General features: G+C 59.3%; 1 protein-coding gene across 1 annotated transcript; it reads left to right on the top strand.

Moving 5' to 3' along the window:
• Positions 1-875: 875 nt before the first annotated feature.
• On the top strand, positions 876-17,137 carry LOC147087045 (death effector domain-containing protein-like; the record flags this gene model as incomplete). Its single annotated transcript, XM_085978020.1, has 4 exons — positions 876-957; positions 13,677-13,778; positions 14,581-14,724; positions 16,693-17,137. Coding segments are annotated over 4 exons (708 nt in total), but the record flags the coding sequence as incomplete, so codon positions are not given.
• Between the last annotated feature and the right edge of the window lie 2,450 nt (positions 17,138-19,587).

Here is a 19,587-nt window from a genome sequence, read left to right as displayed (position 1 = left end):
CGGTCCCTGAGGGGCAGCACGGTCCCCGAGGGGCAGCACGGTCCCTGAGGGGTTTACCCGCCCCTCCCTCCACTCCCTGAGAGGCAGCACGGTCCCCGAGGGGCAGCACGGTCCCCGAGGGGCAGCACGGTCCCCGAGGGGCAGCACGGTCCCTGAGGGGCAGCATGGTCCCTGAGGGGTTTACCCGCCCCTCCCTCCACTCCCTGAGGGGCAGCACGGTCCCTGAGGGGCAGCATGGCCCCACGAGGGCTCTGCCTACCCCTCTCCCCCACCCTCCGCTCCCCGAGGGGCAGCACGGCCCCACGAGGGCTCTGCCTACCCCACTACTCCACCCTCCGCTCCCCGAGGAGCAGCACGGCCCCACAAGGGCTCTGCCTACCCCTCTCCTCCTCCCTCCACTCCGAGGGATCTCTCGACCCCCACACCCCCTTCCCCCTGCACCTGGATCTGAGGACCTCTCGCTCCCTGACCCTGATTCTCATACCATGACCCCGAGGATCTCTCTCTCTCTCTCGCTCTCTGTCTCTCTCTCCCTCTCTCTCTCCCTGTCTCCCTCTTTCTCTCTTCTCTCCCGACCCACACAGACCCGTGAAGGGCCCGGGTCTTTTCCCCCTTCCCCCACCCACACTACCCCGTCCCACCCCCCCCAGCTTCCACCGCCCTCCCCTCCCCAGCCAGTTCTGAGTTGGCTGATCCCTGGGTGCGGGGGAGGATGTGGCTCTGGTCACTAATACTAGCCTCACTGCCCCGTCTCCCAGGGGAGACACTCCGGATCACCGTGCAGGCGGCATCGGTTCGGCAGCGGCGCACGAGGACAAGGTCGGAGCAGCAACAGAGAAGTTAGCCACCTCCAACTTGTAGATTGACTTCCCCCGGGAGAGGTTGGAAGGGGGAGCAGGCAGCGACCTCCGACCCTTCACCCCCAACCCTCGGAGATCCCGCTTGAGGAGACTTTCGGTGATTTTTTTTTTCCCCAACATGCTGTGCCTCTCTCTCTGTCTGATTTTTGAGTCGCGGTTTTGGTTTGTTTGTCGGCGCGGAGCTAGCCATGAATTATGCGAAGTGTAGCGAACGTGCGATGGTCGTCGGACGTTCTTTCCGCGAGTCGCGAACTGAATTTGTCGTTGTAAAGAAAATAATGAGACCTTTTAACACTTTGCGCAGCCGAGACTCTCTTTCCAATCGGCAGTTCGCCATCGACTGTGCCTCACAAGCGTCACGGCACCAGAAAGGAGGAAATCTCCCACTACACTGTCCCGTCAAACACTCCCAGGGCAGGTACAGCACGGGTTAGATACAGAGTAAAGCTCCCTCTACACTGTCCCATCAAACACTCCCAGGGCAGGTACAGCACGGGGTTAGATACAGCGTAATGCTCCCTCTACACTGTCCCCATCAAACACTCCCAGGGCAGGTACAGCACGGGGTTAGATACAGAGTAAAGCTCCCTCTACACTGTCCCATCAAACACTCCCAGGGCAGGTACAGCACGGGGTTAGATACAGAGTAAAGCTCCCTCTACACTGTCCCATCAAACACTCCCAGGGCAGGTACAGCACGGGGTTAGATACAGAGTAAAGCTCCCTCTACACTGTCCCATCAAACACTCCCAGGGCAGGTACAGCACGGGGTTAGATACAGAGTAAAGCTCCCTCTACACTGTCCCATCAAACACTCCCAGGGCAGGTACAGCACGGGTTAGATACAGAGTAAAGCTCCCTCTACACTGTCCCATCAAACACTCCCAGGGCAGGTACAGCATGGGTTAGATACAAAGTAAAGCTCCCTCTACACTGTCCCATCAAACACTCCCAGGGCAGGTACAGCACGGGGTTAGATACAGAGTAAAGCTCCCTCTACACTGTCCCATCAAACACTCCCAGGGCAGGTACAGCACGGGGTTAGATACAGAGTAAAGCTCCGTCTACACTGTCCCATCAAACACTCCCAGGGCAGGTGCAGCACAGGTTAGATACAGAGTAAAGCTCCCTCTACACTGTCCCATCAATCACTCCCAGGGCAGGTACAGCACGGGTTAGATACAGAGTAAAGCTCCCTCGACACTGTCCCATCAAACACTCCCAGGGCAGGTACAGCACGGGGTTAGATACAGAGTAAAGCTCCCTCTACACTGTCCCATCAAACACTCCCAGGGCAGGTACAGCACAGGGTTAGATACAGAGTAAAGCTCCCTCTACAGTGTCCCATCAAACACTCCCAGGGCAGGTACAGCACGGGGTTAGATACAGAGTAAAGGTCCCTTTACACTGTCCCATCAAACACTCCCAGGGCAGGTACAGCACGGGTTAGATACAGAGTAAAGGTCCCTCTACACTGTCCCATCAAACACTCCCAGGGCAGGTACAGCAAGGGTTAAATACAGAGTAAAGCTCCCTCTACACTGTCCCATCAAACACTCCCAGGGCAGGTACAGCACGGGTTAGATACAGAGTAAAGCTCCCTCGACACTGTCCCATCAAACACTCCCAGTGCAGGTACAGCACGGGGTTAGATACAGAGTAAAGCTCCCTCTACACTGTCCCATCAAACACTCCCAGGGCAGGTACAGCACGGGGTTAGATACAGAGTAAAGCTCCCTCTACACTGTCCCATCAAACACTCCCAGGGCAGGTACAGCACGGGGTTAGATACAGAGTAAAGCTCCCTCTACACTGTCCCATCAAACACTCCCAGGGCAGGTACAGCACGGGGTTAGATACAGAGTAAAACTCCCTCTACACTGTCCCATCAAACACTCCCAGGGCAGGTGCAGCACGGGGTTAGATACAGAGTAAAGCTCCCTCTACACTGTCCCATCAAACACTCCCGGGGCAGGTACAGCATGGGGTTAGATACAGAGTAAAGCTCCCTCTACACTGTCCCATCAAACACTCACAGCACGGGGTTAGATACAGAGTAAAGCTCCCTCTACACTGTCCCCTCAAACACTCCCAGGGCAGGTACAGCACGGGGTTAGATACAGAGTAAAGCTCCCTCTACACTGTCCCATCAAACACTCCCAGGGCAGGTACAGCACGGGGTTAGGTACAGAGTAAAGCTCCCTCTACACTGTCCCATCAAACACTCCCAGGGCAGGTACAGCACGGGGTTAGATACAGAGTAAAGCTCCCTCTGCACTGTCCCCATCAAACACTCCCAGGGCAGGTACAGCACGGGGTTAGATACAGAGTAAAGCTCCCTCTACACTGTCCCATCAAACACTCCCAGGGCAGGTACAGCACGGGGTTAGATACAGAGTAAAGCTCCCTCTACACTGTCCCATCAAACACTCCCAGGGCAGGTACAGCACGGGGTTAGATACAGAGTAAAGCTGCCTCTACACTGTCCCATCAAACACTCTCAGGGCAGGTACAGCACGGGGTTAGGTACAGAGTAAAGCTCCCTCTACACTGTCCCATCAAACACTCCCAGGGCAGGTACAGCACGGGTTAGATGCAGAGTAAAGCTGTGCAGAGAAGAGGAATATTGTGAGAACGAAAGAGTTGGCACAGACCCGATCAGCAGAATAGCCTCCTCCTGTGCTGTACTGTTCGATGATTCTATACGATGATCACACGGACGAATTAACAGAACGCCAGATAGCGCTGAGGGAGTGGACACGTTTGGAGAGCTGCGTGTTCACGGTGGAGGGATTAATTAATTACCCGTCGTCTGCCTCATCTCCCTGTCACACTGTCGCTGCTCCAGCAGGGAAGGACGTTTGAGGTGTCGTGGGCCTTCTATCGCCACACCGCAAAAGAGTGCGTCGCATTTGCTCAGAGGGCCTCTTCCCATTCCTGTGGGACAGGCTCGAGGGGCTGAATGGGCCTCCTCCTGTTCCCGTGTAACAGGCTCGAGGGGGCTGAATGGGCCTCCTCATGTTCCTGTGTAACAGGTTCGAGGGGCTGAATGGGCCTCCTCCTGTTCCTGTGTAACAGGCTCGAGGGGGCTGAATGGGCCTCCTCCTGTTCCTGTGTAACAAGCTCGAGGGGGCTGAATGGGCCTCCTCCTGATCCTGTGTAACAGGTTCGAGGGGGGCTGAACGGGCCTCCTCCTGTTCCTGTGTAACAGGCTCGAGGGGGCTGAATGGGCCTCCTGTTCCTGTGTAACAGGCTCGAGGGGGCTGAATGGGCCTCCTCTTGTTCCTGTGTAACAGGCTCGAGGGGGGCTGAACGGGCCTCCTCCTGTTCCTGTGTAACAGGCTCGAGGGGCTGAACGGGCCTCCTCCTGTTCCTGTGTAACAGGCTCGAGGGGCTGAACGGGCCTCCTCCTGTTCCTGTGTAACAGGTTCGAGGGGCTGAATGGGCCTCCTCCTGTTCCTGTGTAACAGGTTCGAGGGGGCTGAATGGGCCTCCTCCTGTTCCTGTGTAACAGGCTCGAGGGGGCTGAATGGGCCTCCTCCTGTTCCTGTGTAACAGGCTCAAGGGGGGCTGAATGGGCCTCCTCCTGTTCCTGTGTAACATGCTCGAGGGGCTGAACGGGCCTCCTCCTGTTCCTGTGTAACAGGCTCGAGGGGGCTGAACGGGGCTCCTCCTGTTCCTGTGTAACAGGCTCGAGGGGCTGAACGGGCCTCCTCCTGTTCCTGTGTAACAGGCTCGAGGGGACTGAATGGGCCTCCTCCTGTTCCTGTGTAACTGGCTCGAGGGGTCTGAATGGGCCTCCTCCTGTTCCTGTGTAACAGGCTCGAGGGGCTGAATGGGCTTCCTCCTGTTCCTGTGTAACAGGCTCGAGGGGCTGAATGGGCCTCCTCCTGTTCCTGTGTAACAGACTCGAGGGGGCTGAATACCTCCTCCTGTTCCTGTGTAACAGGCTCGAGGGGGCTGAATGGGCCTCCTCCTGTTCCTGTGTAACAGGCTCGAGGGGGCTGAATGGGCCTCCTCCTGTTCCTGTGTAACAGGCTCGAGGGCCTGAACGGGCCTCCTCCTGTTCCTGTGTAATGGTCGAGGGGGCTGAACGGGCCTCCTCCTGTTCCTGACTCTATCCTGAGAGACTCCGGGCTCGGGCGAGTATGATTTGCCACAGTTCCACGGAGAGCAAAATTGAGCTGGATTTTCTGAAGTCATGGAGCAAATTGTGTGGAATCGAAGGCCAGATAGTCGGGTGTTTCATCCTCTCACCAGCGTCCGAAATAGAGGATGGAACTCGCAAGGATGCGACTAACATGGACTTTCAAACAGGTAGGCGTGACTCCAGCCAAACTTCTAGACGGCAGACAGGCTCTCTGCTTAACGTCTCATCCGCAAGACACTGCAGGAGTTTCTAGGGACTGAACGGCCTCCTGTTCCTGGGTCAAATATGAGGTGCTGAATGGTAGGACTGCGGGGTAGTACCGAGGGAGCGCCGCACTGTCGGAGGGTCAGTACCGGGGGGGAGCGCCGCACTGTCGGAGGGGCAGTACCGAGGGAGCGCCGCACTGTCGGAGGGTCAGTACTTGGGGGGAGCGTTGCACTGTCGGAGGGGCAGTACCGAGGGAGCGCCGCACTGTCGGAGGGTCAGTACTTGGGGGGAGCGTTGCACTGTCGGAGGGTCAGTACTGGGGGGGAGCGTCGCCCTGTCGGAGGGGCAGTACCGAGGGAGCGCCGCACTGTCGGAGGGTCAGTACTTGGGGGGAGCGCCGCACTGTCGGAGGGGCAGTACCGAGGGAGCGCCGCACTGTCGGAGGGTCAGTACTGGGGGGGAGCGTCGCCCTGTCGGAGGGGCAGTACCGAGGGAGCGCCGCACTGTCGGAGGGTCAGTACTTGGGGGGAGCGCCGCACTGTCGGAGGGGCAGTACCGAGGGAGCGCCGCACCGTCGGAGGGTCAGTACCGAGGGAGCGCCGCACTGTCGGAGGGGCAGTACCGAGGGAGCGCCGCACTGTCGGAGGGTCAGTACTTGGGGGGAGCGCCGCACTGTCGGAGGGGCAGTACCGAGGGAGCGCCGCACCGTCGGAGGGTCAGTACCGAGGGAGCGCCGCACTGTCGGAAGCGCAGTACCGAGGGAGCGCCGCACCGTCGGACGGTCAGTACCGGGGGGGTGCGCCGCACCGTCGGAGGATCAGCACCGAGGGAGCGCCGCACCGTCGGAGGGGCCGGTACCGAGTGAGTGCAGCACTAGAAACATAGAAGATAGGAGCAGGAGTAGGCCATTCGGCCCCTCGAGCCTGCTCCGCCATTCAACGCGATCGTGGCTGACCGTCCAAATTCAGTACCCTGTCCCTGCCTTCTCCCCATCTCCCTCGATCCCTTTAGCCTTAAGAAATATATCCAACTCCTTCTTGAATATATTTAATGACTTGGCCTCTACTGCCTTCTGTGGTAGAGAATTCCACAGGTTCACCACTCTCTGGGTGAAGAAATTCCTCCTCATTTCTGTCCTAAATGGCCTACCCCTTATCCTTAGACTGTGACCCCTGGTTCTGGACTCCCCAACCGTCGGGAACATCCTCCCTGCATCCGGTCTGTCCGGTCCTGTCAGAATTGTATAAGTTTCGATGAGATCCCCTCTCATTCTTCTAAACTCCGACGAGTATAAGCCCAATCGACCCAATCTCTCCTCGTCCGTCATTCCTGCCATCCCAGGTATCGGCCTGGTGAATCTTCGCTGCACTCCCTCCGTGGCAAGAACATCCTTCCTCAGGTAAGGCGACCAAAACAGCGCACGATACTCGAGGTGTGTTCTCAACTGCAGCAAGACATCCTCGCTCCTGTACTCGAATCCTTTCGCTACGAAGGCCGACGTACCATTTGCCTTCTTAACCGCCTGCTGCACCTGCATGCTTACCTTCAGCGACTGGTGCACAAGGACACCCAGGTCTCGTTGCACTTCCCCTTCTCCCAATCTATTGCCGTTCAGATAATTGCCTTCCTGTTTTTGCCACCGAAGCGGATAACCTCGCATTTATCCACGTTATACTGCAACTGCCGTGCTTCTGCCCAATCCCCCAACCTGTCCAAATCGCCCTGGAGTTTCTCGGCATCCTCCTCACAGCACACACGCCCACCCAGCTTTGTGTCGTCTGCAAACTTGGAGATATTACATCCAGTTCCCTCGTCCAGATCGTTAATATATATTGTGAATAGCCGGGGCCCAAGGACCGATCCCTGCAGTACCCCACTAGTCACGGCCTGCCACTCGGAAAAAGACCCGTTTATTCCAACTCTTTGCTTTCTGTCCGCCAGCCAGTTCTCTATCCAAGTCAATACCTTGCCCCCAGTCCCACGTGCCTTAACTTTGCACGCTAGTGTCTCATGCGGGACTTTATCGAAAGCCTTCCAAAACACTGGCTAAAACACGCACTACTAAACGAAATCACTATCCCCGTGGAGAATAAAACCCGGATTACAATCGACAGGCACAGAGTACAAAAGAACGACGGAAAACGCCGCGAAAAACTCAGCAGGCCAGGCGGCGTCCGCGGAGAGAGAAACAGAGTCGACGTTTCGGCTACATCGGACGCGACTGGTCACGCCGAGAAAGCCATCGGACTCGAATCGACCGGCATTCCCACACAGAGCGAGAGCAGCACGTGGCGGGGCCGGGCTCTCCCGGCACAGCCTCCCCCCCCCCACCTCGAAGCCACTTCAGCGACCTCAGTTCAACGCCACCGGTCAAGCGAGCCTCACCCGGTCTCCGGAGCCCTCCGCGGCCCCGCTCCGCGGCCTCGGCCTCGCCTCACTCCCCGGACTCCCCCGACTCCCGTCGCCCCGGGCAGTCCGTCCCGGGCCCACTCTGTGAAGCGCCGCACTCCGTGCAAGGCCGCAACGCCGAGCCTCTCTTTATAGGTGCTGCAAGCAGGACTTGCTGAGGCCGAGTGCAGGAGAAGCAGCGTCCTCACATGACTGGCCTCGCCCTTGTCAAGTGCCTTCAGCTGCACACAGTGGCTGGCCTCCCGAGTTAACCCTCGCAGCGCCAGGAGGGAGCCCCCCGCTCTGCCATTAACCCTCGCTGCGTCGGGCAGCGCCCCCGCTCTGCCATTAACCCTCGCTGCGCCGGGCCCCGCCCCCGCTCTGCCATTAACCCTCGCTGCGTCGGGCAGCGCCCCGCTCTGCCATTAACCCTCGCTGCGCCGGGCCCCGCCCCCGCTCTGCCATTAACCCTCGCCGCGCCGGGCCCCGCCCCCGCTCCGCCTTTAACCCTCGCTGCGCCGGGCCCCGCCCCGCTCTGCCGTTAACCCTCGCAGCGCCAGGCCCCGCCCCCGCTCCCCATTTAACCCTCGCTGCGCCGGGCCCCGCCCCGCTCTGCCGTTAACCCTCGCAGCGCCGGGGCAGCCTCTCTCTCTCTTTAACCCTCGCTGCGCCGGGAGCGCCCCGCTCTGCCATTAACCCTCGCTGCGCCGGGCCCCGCCCCCGCTCTGCCATTAACCCTCGCTGCGCCGGGGCAGCCTCTCTCTCTCTTTAACCCTCGCCGCGCCGGGAGCGCCCCGCTCCGCCATTAACCCTCGCCGCGCCGGGCCCCGCCCCCGCTCTGCCATTAACCCTCGCTGCGCCGGGGCAGCCTCTCTCTCTCTTTAACCCTCGCCGCGCCGGGAGCGCCCCGCTCCGCCATTAACCCTCGCCGCGCCGGGCCCCGCCCCCGCTCTGCCATTAACCCTCGCTGCGCCGGGACAGCCTCTCTCTCTCTTTAACCCTCGATGCGCCGGGCCCCGCCTCTCTCTCTCTTTAACCCTCGCTGCGCCGGGACCGCCCCCGCTCAGCCATTAACCCTCGCCGCGCCGGCCCCGCCCCCGCTCTGCCATTAACCCTCGCGGCGCCGGGAGGGAGCCCCCCCCCACCCCCTCTCCCTCTCTCTCTCTCTTCAACCCAGGCGTCGCGTCTCCTGCGCTCGCACGGGAAGGCGCCGGGCGAAGGGGAAGGGGCGACGGGGGCGCGGACCGGGGCGTCGCGGAGGGAGCGGCCGCGACGGAACGCCGAAAGGGGAGGGGAAGACGCGTCCGGCGGCGGGATCGCGCCGCAAACGGCGGAGGACGAGCCGTCGAAGGCGGAGGCCGGCGGGCCGAAAGGCGAAGGCGAGGGGAACACGGTCGCCGTTCCGGGAGGGAGGGGGAAGGGGGCGAGAGCAGAAGCGCGGCAAACGGAACGCGCACGGTCGAGGCGTCTGTCGCACGGGGCCCCGGCGAGACCGCGCCTCGAGCGCCGCGCGCGGTTTCGGTCGCCTCGTCCGAGGAAGGACGTCCTCGCCGCGGAGGGAGTTCGGCGCGAACGTTCGCCGCACCGACGCCCGGGACGACGCGCGGGGACGGATCGGCTCGATCGGGCTCGCGCTCGCCGGAGTTCAGAAGAACGAGAGGGCGTCTCGTCGAAGCTTCTCGCATTCCGACAGCGCCGGACACACCGGACGCGGGAAGGACGTTCCCGACGGCGGGGGAGCGCAGAACCGGGGGTCGCAGTCCAAGGCCGAGGGGCAGGCCGGCCAGGACAGAGACGAGGAGGAATTTCTTCACCCAGAGAGCGGCGAACCTGTGCAATTCTCGACCGCAGAAGGCGGCCGAGGCCAATTCGTTAAGGATACTCGACGAGGAGTCGGAGATGTTTCTCGAGGCTAAGGGCGTCGAGGGAGACGGGGAGAAGGCAGGGACCGGGTGCTGAATTTGGACGATCGGCCGCGATCTCGTCGAGCGGCGGAGCGGGCCCGAGGGGCCGAACGGCCTGCTCCTATCGACGTTTCTAAGCAGAGGGTCGCGGTCGACGGGGGTTTGTGCGACCGGGAGGCCGTTTCCGGCGGCGTTCCGCAGGGCTCGGCACTCGGTCCCTCGCTTTTTGCGGTACACGTCGACGACCTCGACTTGAACACAGGGGGTCGGATGAAGAAGTTTGCAGACGAGACGAAAATCGGCCGCGCGGCCGAGACCGAAGAAGGAAGCCGCAGACCGCAGGAAGACAGCAATAAATCGGTCAGGCGGCCAGAACAGCGGCAAATGCGATTCAATCCGGAGCAGCGCGAGGTAGCGCACGTGGGGAGGGCCGACGAGGAAAGGGAACACACGTTAAACGGTGGGACGCCGAGCAGCGCAGAGGAACAAAGGGACCTCGTGGTGCACGTCCACAGATCCCCGAAGGTAGCAGGCCAGGTGGATAAGGCGGTTAAGAAGGCGTACGGCGCGCTCGCCTTCATTAGCCGTGGCATAGAACACAAGAGCAGGGAGGTTATGCTTCAACTGTACAGGACGCTAGATCATCACATCAAATCAAATCAACTTTGACCGTCACCGTTAGCGCACAAGCGCGGTACGACGAAACGTAGGCTCGCCGCTGCCGAGAGCGTACGTTTAGATCGAGACATTTCAACGTTCGACATTCATTCGGCTCGTGACACATTCACATCAACGCGACCGCAATAAAGCGCGTCGGCAGACGCGCAGGCTTTAGAGTTGATTTGCGGAGTTCGGTCGGACGACAGCCCCGGGAAAGGAGCCGGTCCGAAATCCGGTCGTCCGGGTGCGAACGCACCCGTAGCGTCTCCCAGACGGCAGGAGGGCGAACAGACCGCGGCCGGGGCGGGTAGGCTCTTCGACGACGGCCCGCGACCTCCGTAGACAGCGTTTCTGGCACACGTGCTCTATTACGGTCGGTAGCCGGGCGCCGGTAACGCGTCGGGCGGTTTGGACCGCCCGCCGCAGGGCTTTCCGGTCGCAGCAGCCGCAGCTGCCGTACCGCGCCGCCAGACGGTTTGCCTCGTCTACAATACCGCGTGCGGTTCTGGTCGCCGCATTACAGGATCGACGCGATCGCACTCGAGAGGGGACGGAGGAGATTTACAAGGATGTCGCCGAGAGTAGAGAATCGCCGCTAGGAGGATAGGCTGGGCTCGTTATCCTTGGGACAGAGGAGGCCGAGGGGAGACCTTTATTGAGGTGGGTCAAATTATGACGGGCCTAGATAGAGTGGCTCGAAAGGACCTCTTTCCCTCAGCGGAGGGCTCTCGAACCAGGGGGCGCAGATTTAAAGTAATCGGGGGAAGGGTCAGAGGGGATTCGAAGGGACATTTCTTCACCCAGAGGGTCGTGGGGGTCTGGAGCTCCCTGCCCGAAAGGGGCGGGAGAGGCAGGAACCCTCGCCGCATTGACAATGCGCTCGGACGCGCACTCGGGACGCTCCGACACGCAGGGCCACGCACCAAGAGCCGGGAAGCGGGATCGGGCAGGACAGCTCTTTACCGGCCGGCGCGGACACGGCGCGCCGAAACGGCCTCATTCCGCGCCGTCGCTTTCGACGATTCCCCACGCGGGGATCCGACGCCGTGTTTTCCGACGACGTCGGTACAAAGAAGGTTCGCTCGGTCGATCCCGGGGACGAGGGGACGGACGCACGAGGAGAGGTCGAGTAGATCGGGACTCTACTCGTTGGAGTTCAGAAGAACGAGAGGCCATCTTATCGAAACGTAGAAGGTCGCGAAGGGGTTGGATCGGGCGGATGCGGGGAGGATGTTCCCGATGATGGGTGAAACTAGAACTAGGGGGCGGAGTCTTAGAATAAGGGGCTGCTCTTTCAAAACCGAGACGAGGAGGAACTACTTCGCTCAGAGGGTGGTAGGTCCATGGAATATGCTGCCCCAAAAAGCTGTCCAAGCTACATCGTGACATCAATTTCAAACAGAAATAGACACTTTCCTAGAAGTCAAGGGAATTAAGGGTTACGGGGAGCGGGCAGGAATTTGGACACGAGTCTAGGTCCGGATCGGTCGCGGCCCCGCGGGTAGCGGAGCGGGCCCAGGGGCCGCGTAGCCCGATCCCGCTCCGATTTCGTGCGTCCGATTCCGTTAGATTCAGGAGACGGTTCCGTCACAGCGGATCGGCGGTCAGGATCGGATCGGCCGCGATCTCGTCGAACGGCGGAGCGGGCCCGAGGGGCCGAACGGCCGACTCCTGCTCCGACCTTCTATGTTTCTATGTCTGCTGTGGCGTTTCGAGTGCTCGTCTAAATGCTTCTCGAATGTCGTGAGGGTTCCTGCCTCGACCACCCTTTCAGGCGGTGAGTTCCAGATTCCAACCACCCTCTGGGTGAATAAGTTCTTCCTCAAATCCCCTCTAAACCTCCCGCCCCTTACCTTGAAACTATGCCCCCTGGTTATTGACCCCTCTACTCGGGGGGGGGGGGGGGGGGAAAGTTCCTTTCTATCTACCCTATCTACGCCCCTCGTAATTATCATCTGAACGGCAATAGATTGGGAGAAGGGGAAGTGCGACGAGACCCGGGCGTCCTCGTGCGCCAGTCGCTGCAGGTGAGCACGCGGGCGCAGCAGGCGGTTAAGAAGCCAAATGGTACGTCGGCCTTCGTAGCGAAAGGGTTCGAGTACAAGAACAAGGATGTCTTGCTACAGTTGTACAGGGCCTTGGTGAGGCCACACCTCGAGTATTGTGTGCAGTTTTGATCACCTTATCTGAGGAAGGACGTTCTTGCCATGGAGGGAGTGCAGCGAAGATTCACCAGACTGATACCTGGGATGGCAGGAATGACGTATGAGGAGAGACTGGGTCGATTGGGCTTATACTCGCTGGAGTTTAGAAGAATGAGAGGGGATCTCATTGAAACTTATAAAATTCTAACAGGACTGGACAGACTAGATGCAGGAAGGATATTCCCGATGGTCGGGGGAGTCCAGAACCAGGGGTCACAGTCTAAGGATAAGGGGTAAACCGTTTAGGACTGAGAGGAGGAGGAATTTCTTCACCCAGAGAGTGGTGAACCTGTGGAATTCTCTACCACACAAGGCAGTTGAGGCCAACTTATTAAATATATTCAAGAAGGAGTTAGATATGTTTCTTAAGGCTAAAGGGATCACGGGGTATGGGGAGAGGGCAGGGACAGGGTACTGAATTTGGATGATCAGCCATGATCTCATTGAATGGCGGAGCAGGCTCGAGGGGCCGAATGGCCTACTCCTGCTCTGATCTTCTATGTTTCTTTGTATACCTCAATCAGGTCCCCCCCTCAACCTTCTCTGCTCCAAGGAAAAGCAACCCCAGCCTGTCCAGTCTCTCTTCATAGCTGAAGCGCTCCAGCCCACGTAACATCCTGGTGAATCTCCTCTGCACCCTCTCCAATGCAATCACATCCCTCCTATAGTGTGGCGACCAGAACTGCACACAGTATTCCAGCTGTGGCCTAACTAGTGTTTTGTACAGCTCCATCATAACCTCCCTGCTCTTATATTCTATGCCTCGGCTAATGAAGGCAAGGATCCCATATGCCTTTTTAACCACCTTATCTACCTGTCCTGCTGCCTTCAGGGATCTGTGTACATGCACACCAGAGATGAGGAGGAATTTCTTCACTCAGAGGGCGGTGAATCTTTGGAACTCTCTGCCCCACAGGGCTGTGGAGGCTCCGTCATTGAGTATATTCCAGACCGAGATCGATAGATTTTTTGACTCGAGGGGAATCCAGGGAAAGTGGAATTGTGTGCAAATTAGCTGCCGCGGTTCCTACATTTAAAACACTGAGCACCTTGGCTGTGAAGTGCTTTGGAACGTCCGGAGGTGGAAGAAGGCGAGTTCTGTCCATTCTTGTCTGGGATGTTTCCAGCACCGCAGATAATTACCGGAAAGGGATTTATTTGGTGTCTGAGGTTGGGCCGATTCTAAAGGTACAGGGAGGCTCCGGGAGCTCGGAGATCCGGCGGGAAACGTGGTGACCGAGCCGATAGTGTAACAGGTACCGGCGAACAGACAGCTAACTCCTTCTCCTCCTCCATCTTCCAGTGTCTCCGGATCCGGTGGACAAATACCTGGAGGACACGTCAGTGACATACGTGATGCCTCGAACATTGTCGGCGACTGGAGGATCAGAATACGGCAAATCAGGTACAGCACGGGGTTCGATACAGAGTAAAGCTCCCTCTACACTGTCCCGTCAAACACTCCCAGGGCAGGTACAGCACGGGTTAGATACAGAGTAAAGCTCCCTCTACACTGACCCATCAAACACTCCCAGGGCAGGTACAGCACGGGTTAGATACAGAGTAAAGCTCCCTCTACACTGACCCATCAAACACTCCCAGGGCAGGTACAGCACGGGGTTAGATACAGAGTAAAGCTCCCTCTACACTGTCCCGTCAAACACTCCCAGGGCAGGTACAGCAGAGGTTAGATACAGAGTAAAGCTCCCTCTACACTGTCCCATCAAAGACTCCCAGGGCAGGTACGGCATGGGTTAGATACAGAGTAAAGCTCCCTCTGCACTGTCCCATCAAACACTCCCAGGGCAGGTACAGCACGGGGTTAGATACAGAGTAAAGCTCCCTCTGCACTGTCCCATCAAACACTCCCAGGGCAGGTACAGCACGGGTTAGATACAGAGTAAAGCACCCTCTACACTGTCCCATCAAACACTCCCAGGGCAGGTACAGCACGGGGTTAGATACAGAGTAATGCTCCCTCTACACTGTCCCATCAAACACTCCCAGGACAGGTACAGCACGGGTTAGATACAGAGTAAAGCTCCCTCTACACTGTCCCATCAAACACTCCCAGGGCAGGTACAGCATGGGTTAGATACAGAGTAAAGCTCCCTCTACACTGTCCCATCGAACACTCCCAAGGCAGGTACAACGGGTTAGATACAGAGTAAAGCTCCCTCTACCCTCTCCCATTACTCTTTCTGCAGATCTGTCCCATCGCTTGCTGTACTGTTCCCCCGCCACTCCGCAGCCCCTCCGACAGAGACTGTATCGGGGCAGAGCCCCTGGGAACTCTCGGGGCAAGCGGAAGAAATCGACTGTCCTGGACACCAAGGAGAAGCAGACTTGCGGTGAGAGTCTGATCGTAGCGCGGGGTCTCCGCCTGTCCGTCCCTCACTGTTCCCTGTCCGCCTATGGGACTCCCCCTCCTCCATCCAGTCACATCGATGCAGTCGCGGCCCCAGAATCTCCTGCAATGGCTTCTCATCCCGCGTTTCTCGATCCCTCCACAGTGTCTGAATCCAGGGCCAGCAGAAATTTACTTCCGGCTAAATATGCACAAACTGTATTCCCCAGCCGCCGACTCCGTCCCTCTCCCTGGCCGCAGTCTGAGGCTTAACCACACAGTTGGCAAACCTCGGTGTCCCCTTCCACCCCGAGATCAGTTTTCCCACCACCCGTCCACTCCGTACCCAAGACCGCCTCGTTCCACCTCTGGAACATCGCCCGTCTCTGCCTTTGCCTCAGCTCATCCGCTGCTGAAACCCTCGTCCATGTCTTTGACCCCTCTAGACTGGACTATTCCAATGCACTCCTGGCCAGCCTCCCACGTTCCGCCCTACCTAAACTTGAGGTCATCCAAAACTCCCGCTGCCCCGTGTCCTAACTCGTCCCGTTCACCCGTCACCCCGTGCTCGCTGCCCCACATTGGCTCCCAGTCCGGCAACGCCTCGATTTTAAAATTCTCATCCTCTCCATGGCCTCCTCGCTCCCTCCCTATCTCTGTAACCTCCTCCAGCCCCTACACCCCTCCCTATCCCTGTAACCTCCTACACCCCTCCCTATCCCTGTAACCTCCTCCAGCCCCGACACCCCTCCCTATCTCTGTAACCTCCTCCAGCCCCTACACCCCTCCCTATCTCTGTAACCTCCTCCAGCCCCGACACCCCTCCCTATCCCTGTAACCTCCTCCAGCCCCGACACCCCTCCCTATCCCTGTAACCTCCTCCAGCCCCGACACCCCTCCCTATCCCTGTAACCTCCTCCAGCCCCGACACCCCTCCCTATCCCTGTAACCTCCTCCAGCCCCTACACCCCTCCCTATCCCTGTAACCTCCTCCAGCCCCTACACCCCTCCCTATCTCTGTAACCTCCTGCAGCCCCTACACCCCTCCCTATCTCTGTAACCTCCTCCAGCCCCTGCACCCCTCTCTATCTCTGTAACCTCCTCCAGCCCCTACACCACTCCCTATCTCTGTAACCTCCTCCAGCCCCTACAACCCTCCCTATCTCTGTAACCTCCTCCAGCCCCGGCAACCCTCCCTAACTCTGTAAGCTCCTCCAGCCCCTGCACCCCTCCCTATCTCTGTAACCTCCTCCAGCCCCTACAACCCTCCCTATCTCTGTAACCTCCTCCAACCCCCGCACCCCACCCTATCTCTGTAACCTCCTCCAGCCCCTGCACCCCTCTCTATCTCTGTAACCTCCTCCAGCCCCTACACCCCTCCCTATCTCTGTAACCTCCTCCAGCCCCTACAACCCTCCCTATCTCTGTAACCTCCTCCAGCCCCTACACCCCTCCCTATCTCTGTAACCTCCTACACCCCTCCCTATCTCTGTAACCTCCTCCAGCCCCTACAACGCTCCCTATCTCTGTAACCCCCTACAACCCTCCCTATCTCTGTGACCTTCTCCAGCCCCTGCAACCCTCCGAGATCTCTGCGCTCCTCCAATTCTGCCCTCTTGAGCATCCCCCGATTTCCATCGCTCCACCATTGGCGGCCGTGCCTTCAGCTGCCTGGGCCCCGAGCTCTGGAATTCCCTCCCTAAACCTCTCCGCCTCTCTCTCCTCCTTTAAAAGGCTCCTTAAAACCTCCCTCTTTGACCCAGCTTTTGGTCACCTGCCCTAATATCTCCTGATGTGGCTCCGTGTCAAATTCTGTCAGATAATCGCTCCTGTGAAGCACCTTGGGAGTTTTTACAGCGGTAAAGGTGCTATATAAATGCCAGTTGTTGTTGTCCCTCGCCCTCTGCCTCTCGCCCCTCGCCCTCCCCGCTCTGTTCCTGCTCTAACTCTCTCCCCTCTCTCTCTCTCTCAGATATCCGACTGCGGGTCCGGGCCGAGTACTGCCAGCACGAGACGGCGCTGGACGGCAACGTGTTCTCCAACAAGCCCGACCCGCTGGAGCGCCAGTTCGAGCGCTTCTCCCAGGCCAACACCATCCTGAAGTCTCGGGACCTGGGCTCCATCATCTGCGACATCAAGTTCTCCGAGCTGACCTACCTGGACGCCTTCTGGCGCGACTACATCAACGGCTCGCTGCTGGAGGCCCTCAAGGGCGTCTTCATCACCGACTCCCTCAAGCAGGCGGTGGGGCACGAGGCCATCCGGCTGCTGGTCAATGTGGACGAGGATGACTATTCGGCCGGGCGACAGAGGTTGCTCCACAATCTGATGGGGCACCACGGCGGACCCTGAGGGTTGAATCTGCCCCTCCCTCCGCTCCCTGAGGGGTTTACCCGCCCCTCTGCCCTTCCCCCCACTCCCTGAGGGGCAGCACAGTCCGAGTGGTTTACCCGCCCCTCCCTCCACTCCGAGGGGCAGCACGGTCCCTGAGGGGTTAACCCGCCCCTCCCTCCGCACCCTCAGGGGCAGCACAGTCCCTGAGGGGTTTATCCGGCCCTCCCTCCACTCCCTGAGCGGCAGCACGGTCCCTGAGGGGCAGCACGGTCCCTGAGGGGTTTACCCGCCCCTCCCTCCACTCCCTGAGCGGCAGCACGGTCCCTGAGGGGCAGCACGGTCCCTGAGGGGCAGCACGGTCCCTGAGGGGCAGCACGGTCCCTGAGGGGTTTACCCGCCCCTCCCTCCACTCCCTGAGCGGCAGCACGGTCCCTGAGGGGCAGCACGGTCCCTGAGGGGCAGCACGGTCCCTGAGGGGTTTACCCGCCCCTCCCTCCACTCCCTGAGAGGCAGCACGGTCCCCGAGGGGCAGCACGGTCCCTGAGGGGTTTCCCCGCCCCTCCCTCCACTCCCTGAGGGGCAGCACGGCCCCACGAGGGCTCTGCCTACCCCTCTCCCCCACCCTCCGCTCCCCGAGGGGCAGCACGGCCCCACGAGGGCTCTGCCTACCCCACTACTCCACCCTCCGCTCCCCGAGGAGCAGCACGGCCCCACAAGGGCTCTGCCTACCCCTCTCCTCCTCCCTCCACTCCCAGAGGGATCTCTCGACCCCCACACCCCCTTCCCCCTGCACCTGGATCTGAGGACCTCTCGCTCCTTGACCCTGATTCTCATACCGTGACCCCGAGGATCTCTCTCTCTCTCTCTCTCTCTCTCTCTCTCCCTGTCTCCCTCTTTCTCTCTTCTCTCCTGACCGCCACACCCCCTTCCCCCTGCACCTGGATCTGAGGACCTCTCGCTCCCTGACCCTGATTCTCATACCGTGACCCCGAGGATCTCTCGCTCTCTCTCGCTCTCTGTCTCTCTCTCCCTCTCTCTCTCTCTCTCCCTGTCTCCCTCTTTCTCTCTTCTCTCCCGACCCACACAGACCCGTGAAGGGCCCGGGTCTTTTCCCCCTTCCCCCACCCACACTACCCCGTCCCACCCCCCCAGCTTCCACCGCCCTCCCCTCCCCTCCCCAGCCAGTTCTGAGTTGGCTGATCCCTGGGTGCGGGGGAGGATGTGGCTCTGGTCACTAATACTAGCCTCACTGCCCCGTCTCCCAGGGGAGACACTCCGGATCACCGTGCAGGCGGCATCGGTTCGGCAGCGGCGCACGAGGACAAGGTCGGAGCAGCAACAGAGAAGTTAGCCACCTCCAACTTGTAGATTGACTTCCCCCCGGGAGAGGTTGGAAGGGGGAGCAGGCAGCGACCTCCGACCCTTCACCCCCAACCCTCGGAGATCCCGCTTGAGGAGACTTTCGGTGATTTTTTTTTTCCCCAACATGCTGTGCCTCTCTCTCTGTCTGATTTTTGAGTCGCGGTTTTGGTTTGTTTGTCGGCGCGGAGCTAGCCATGAATTATGCGAAGTGTAGCGAACGTGCGATGGTCGTCGGACGTTCTTTCCGCGAGTCGCGAACTGAATTTGTCGTTGTAAAGAAAATAATGAGACCTTTTAACAGTTTGCGCAGCCGAGACTCTCTTTCCAATCGGCAGTTCGCCATCGACTGTGCCTCACAAGCGTCACGGCACCAGAAAGGAGGAAATCTCCCACTACACTGTCCCATCAAACACTCCCAGGGCAGGTACAGCACGGGTTAGATACAGAGTAAAGCTCCCTCTACACTGTCCCATCAAACACTCCCAGGGCAGGTACAGCACGGGTTAGATACAGAGTAAATCTCCCTCTACACTGTCCCATCAAACACTCCCAGGGCAGGTACAGCACGGGGTTAGATACAGAGTAAAGCTCCCTCTACACTGTCCCATCAAACACTCCCAGGGCAGGTACAGCACGGGTTAGATATAGTGTAATGCTCCCTCTACACTGTCCCATCAAACAATCCCAGGGCAGGTACAGCACGGGTTAGGTACAGAGTAAAGCTCCCTCTACACTGTCCCATCAAACACTCCCAGGGCAGGTTCAGCACGGGGTTAGATACAGAGTAAAGCTCCCTCTACACTGTCCCATCAAACACTCCCAGGGCAGGTACAGCACGGGGTTAGATACAGAGTAAAGCTCCCTCTACACTGTCCCATCAAACAATCCCAGGGCAGGTACAGCACGGGGTTAGATACAGAGTAAAGCTCCCTCTGCACTGACCCATCAAACACTCCCAGGGCAGGTACAGCACGGGGTTAGATACAGAGTAAAGCTCCCTCTACACTGTCCCATCAAACACTCCCAGGGCAGGTACAGCACGGGGTTAGATACAGAGTAAAGCTCCCTCTGCACTGACCCATCAAACACTCCCAGGGCAGGTACAGCACGGGTTAGATACAGAGTAAAGCTCCCTCTACACTGTCCCATCAAACACTCCCAGGGCAGGTAC

The sequence above is a fragment of the Somniosus microcephalus genome, unplaced genomic scaffold (assembly GCF_052327205.1).
Source record: "Somniosus microcephalus isolate GS21.2 unplaced genomic scaffold, FLI_Smic_1.0 unresolved_chr6, whole genome shotgun sequence".
NCBI classification, from domain to species: domain Eukaryota; kingdom Metazoa; phylum Chordata; class Chondrichthyes; order Squaliformes; family Somniosidae; genus Somniosus; species Somniosus microcephalus.
This window is presented reverse-complemented; position numbering and strand designations above follow the sequence as displayed.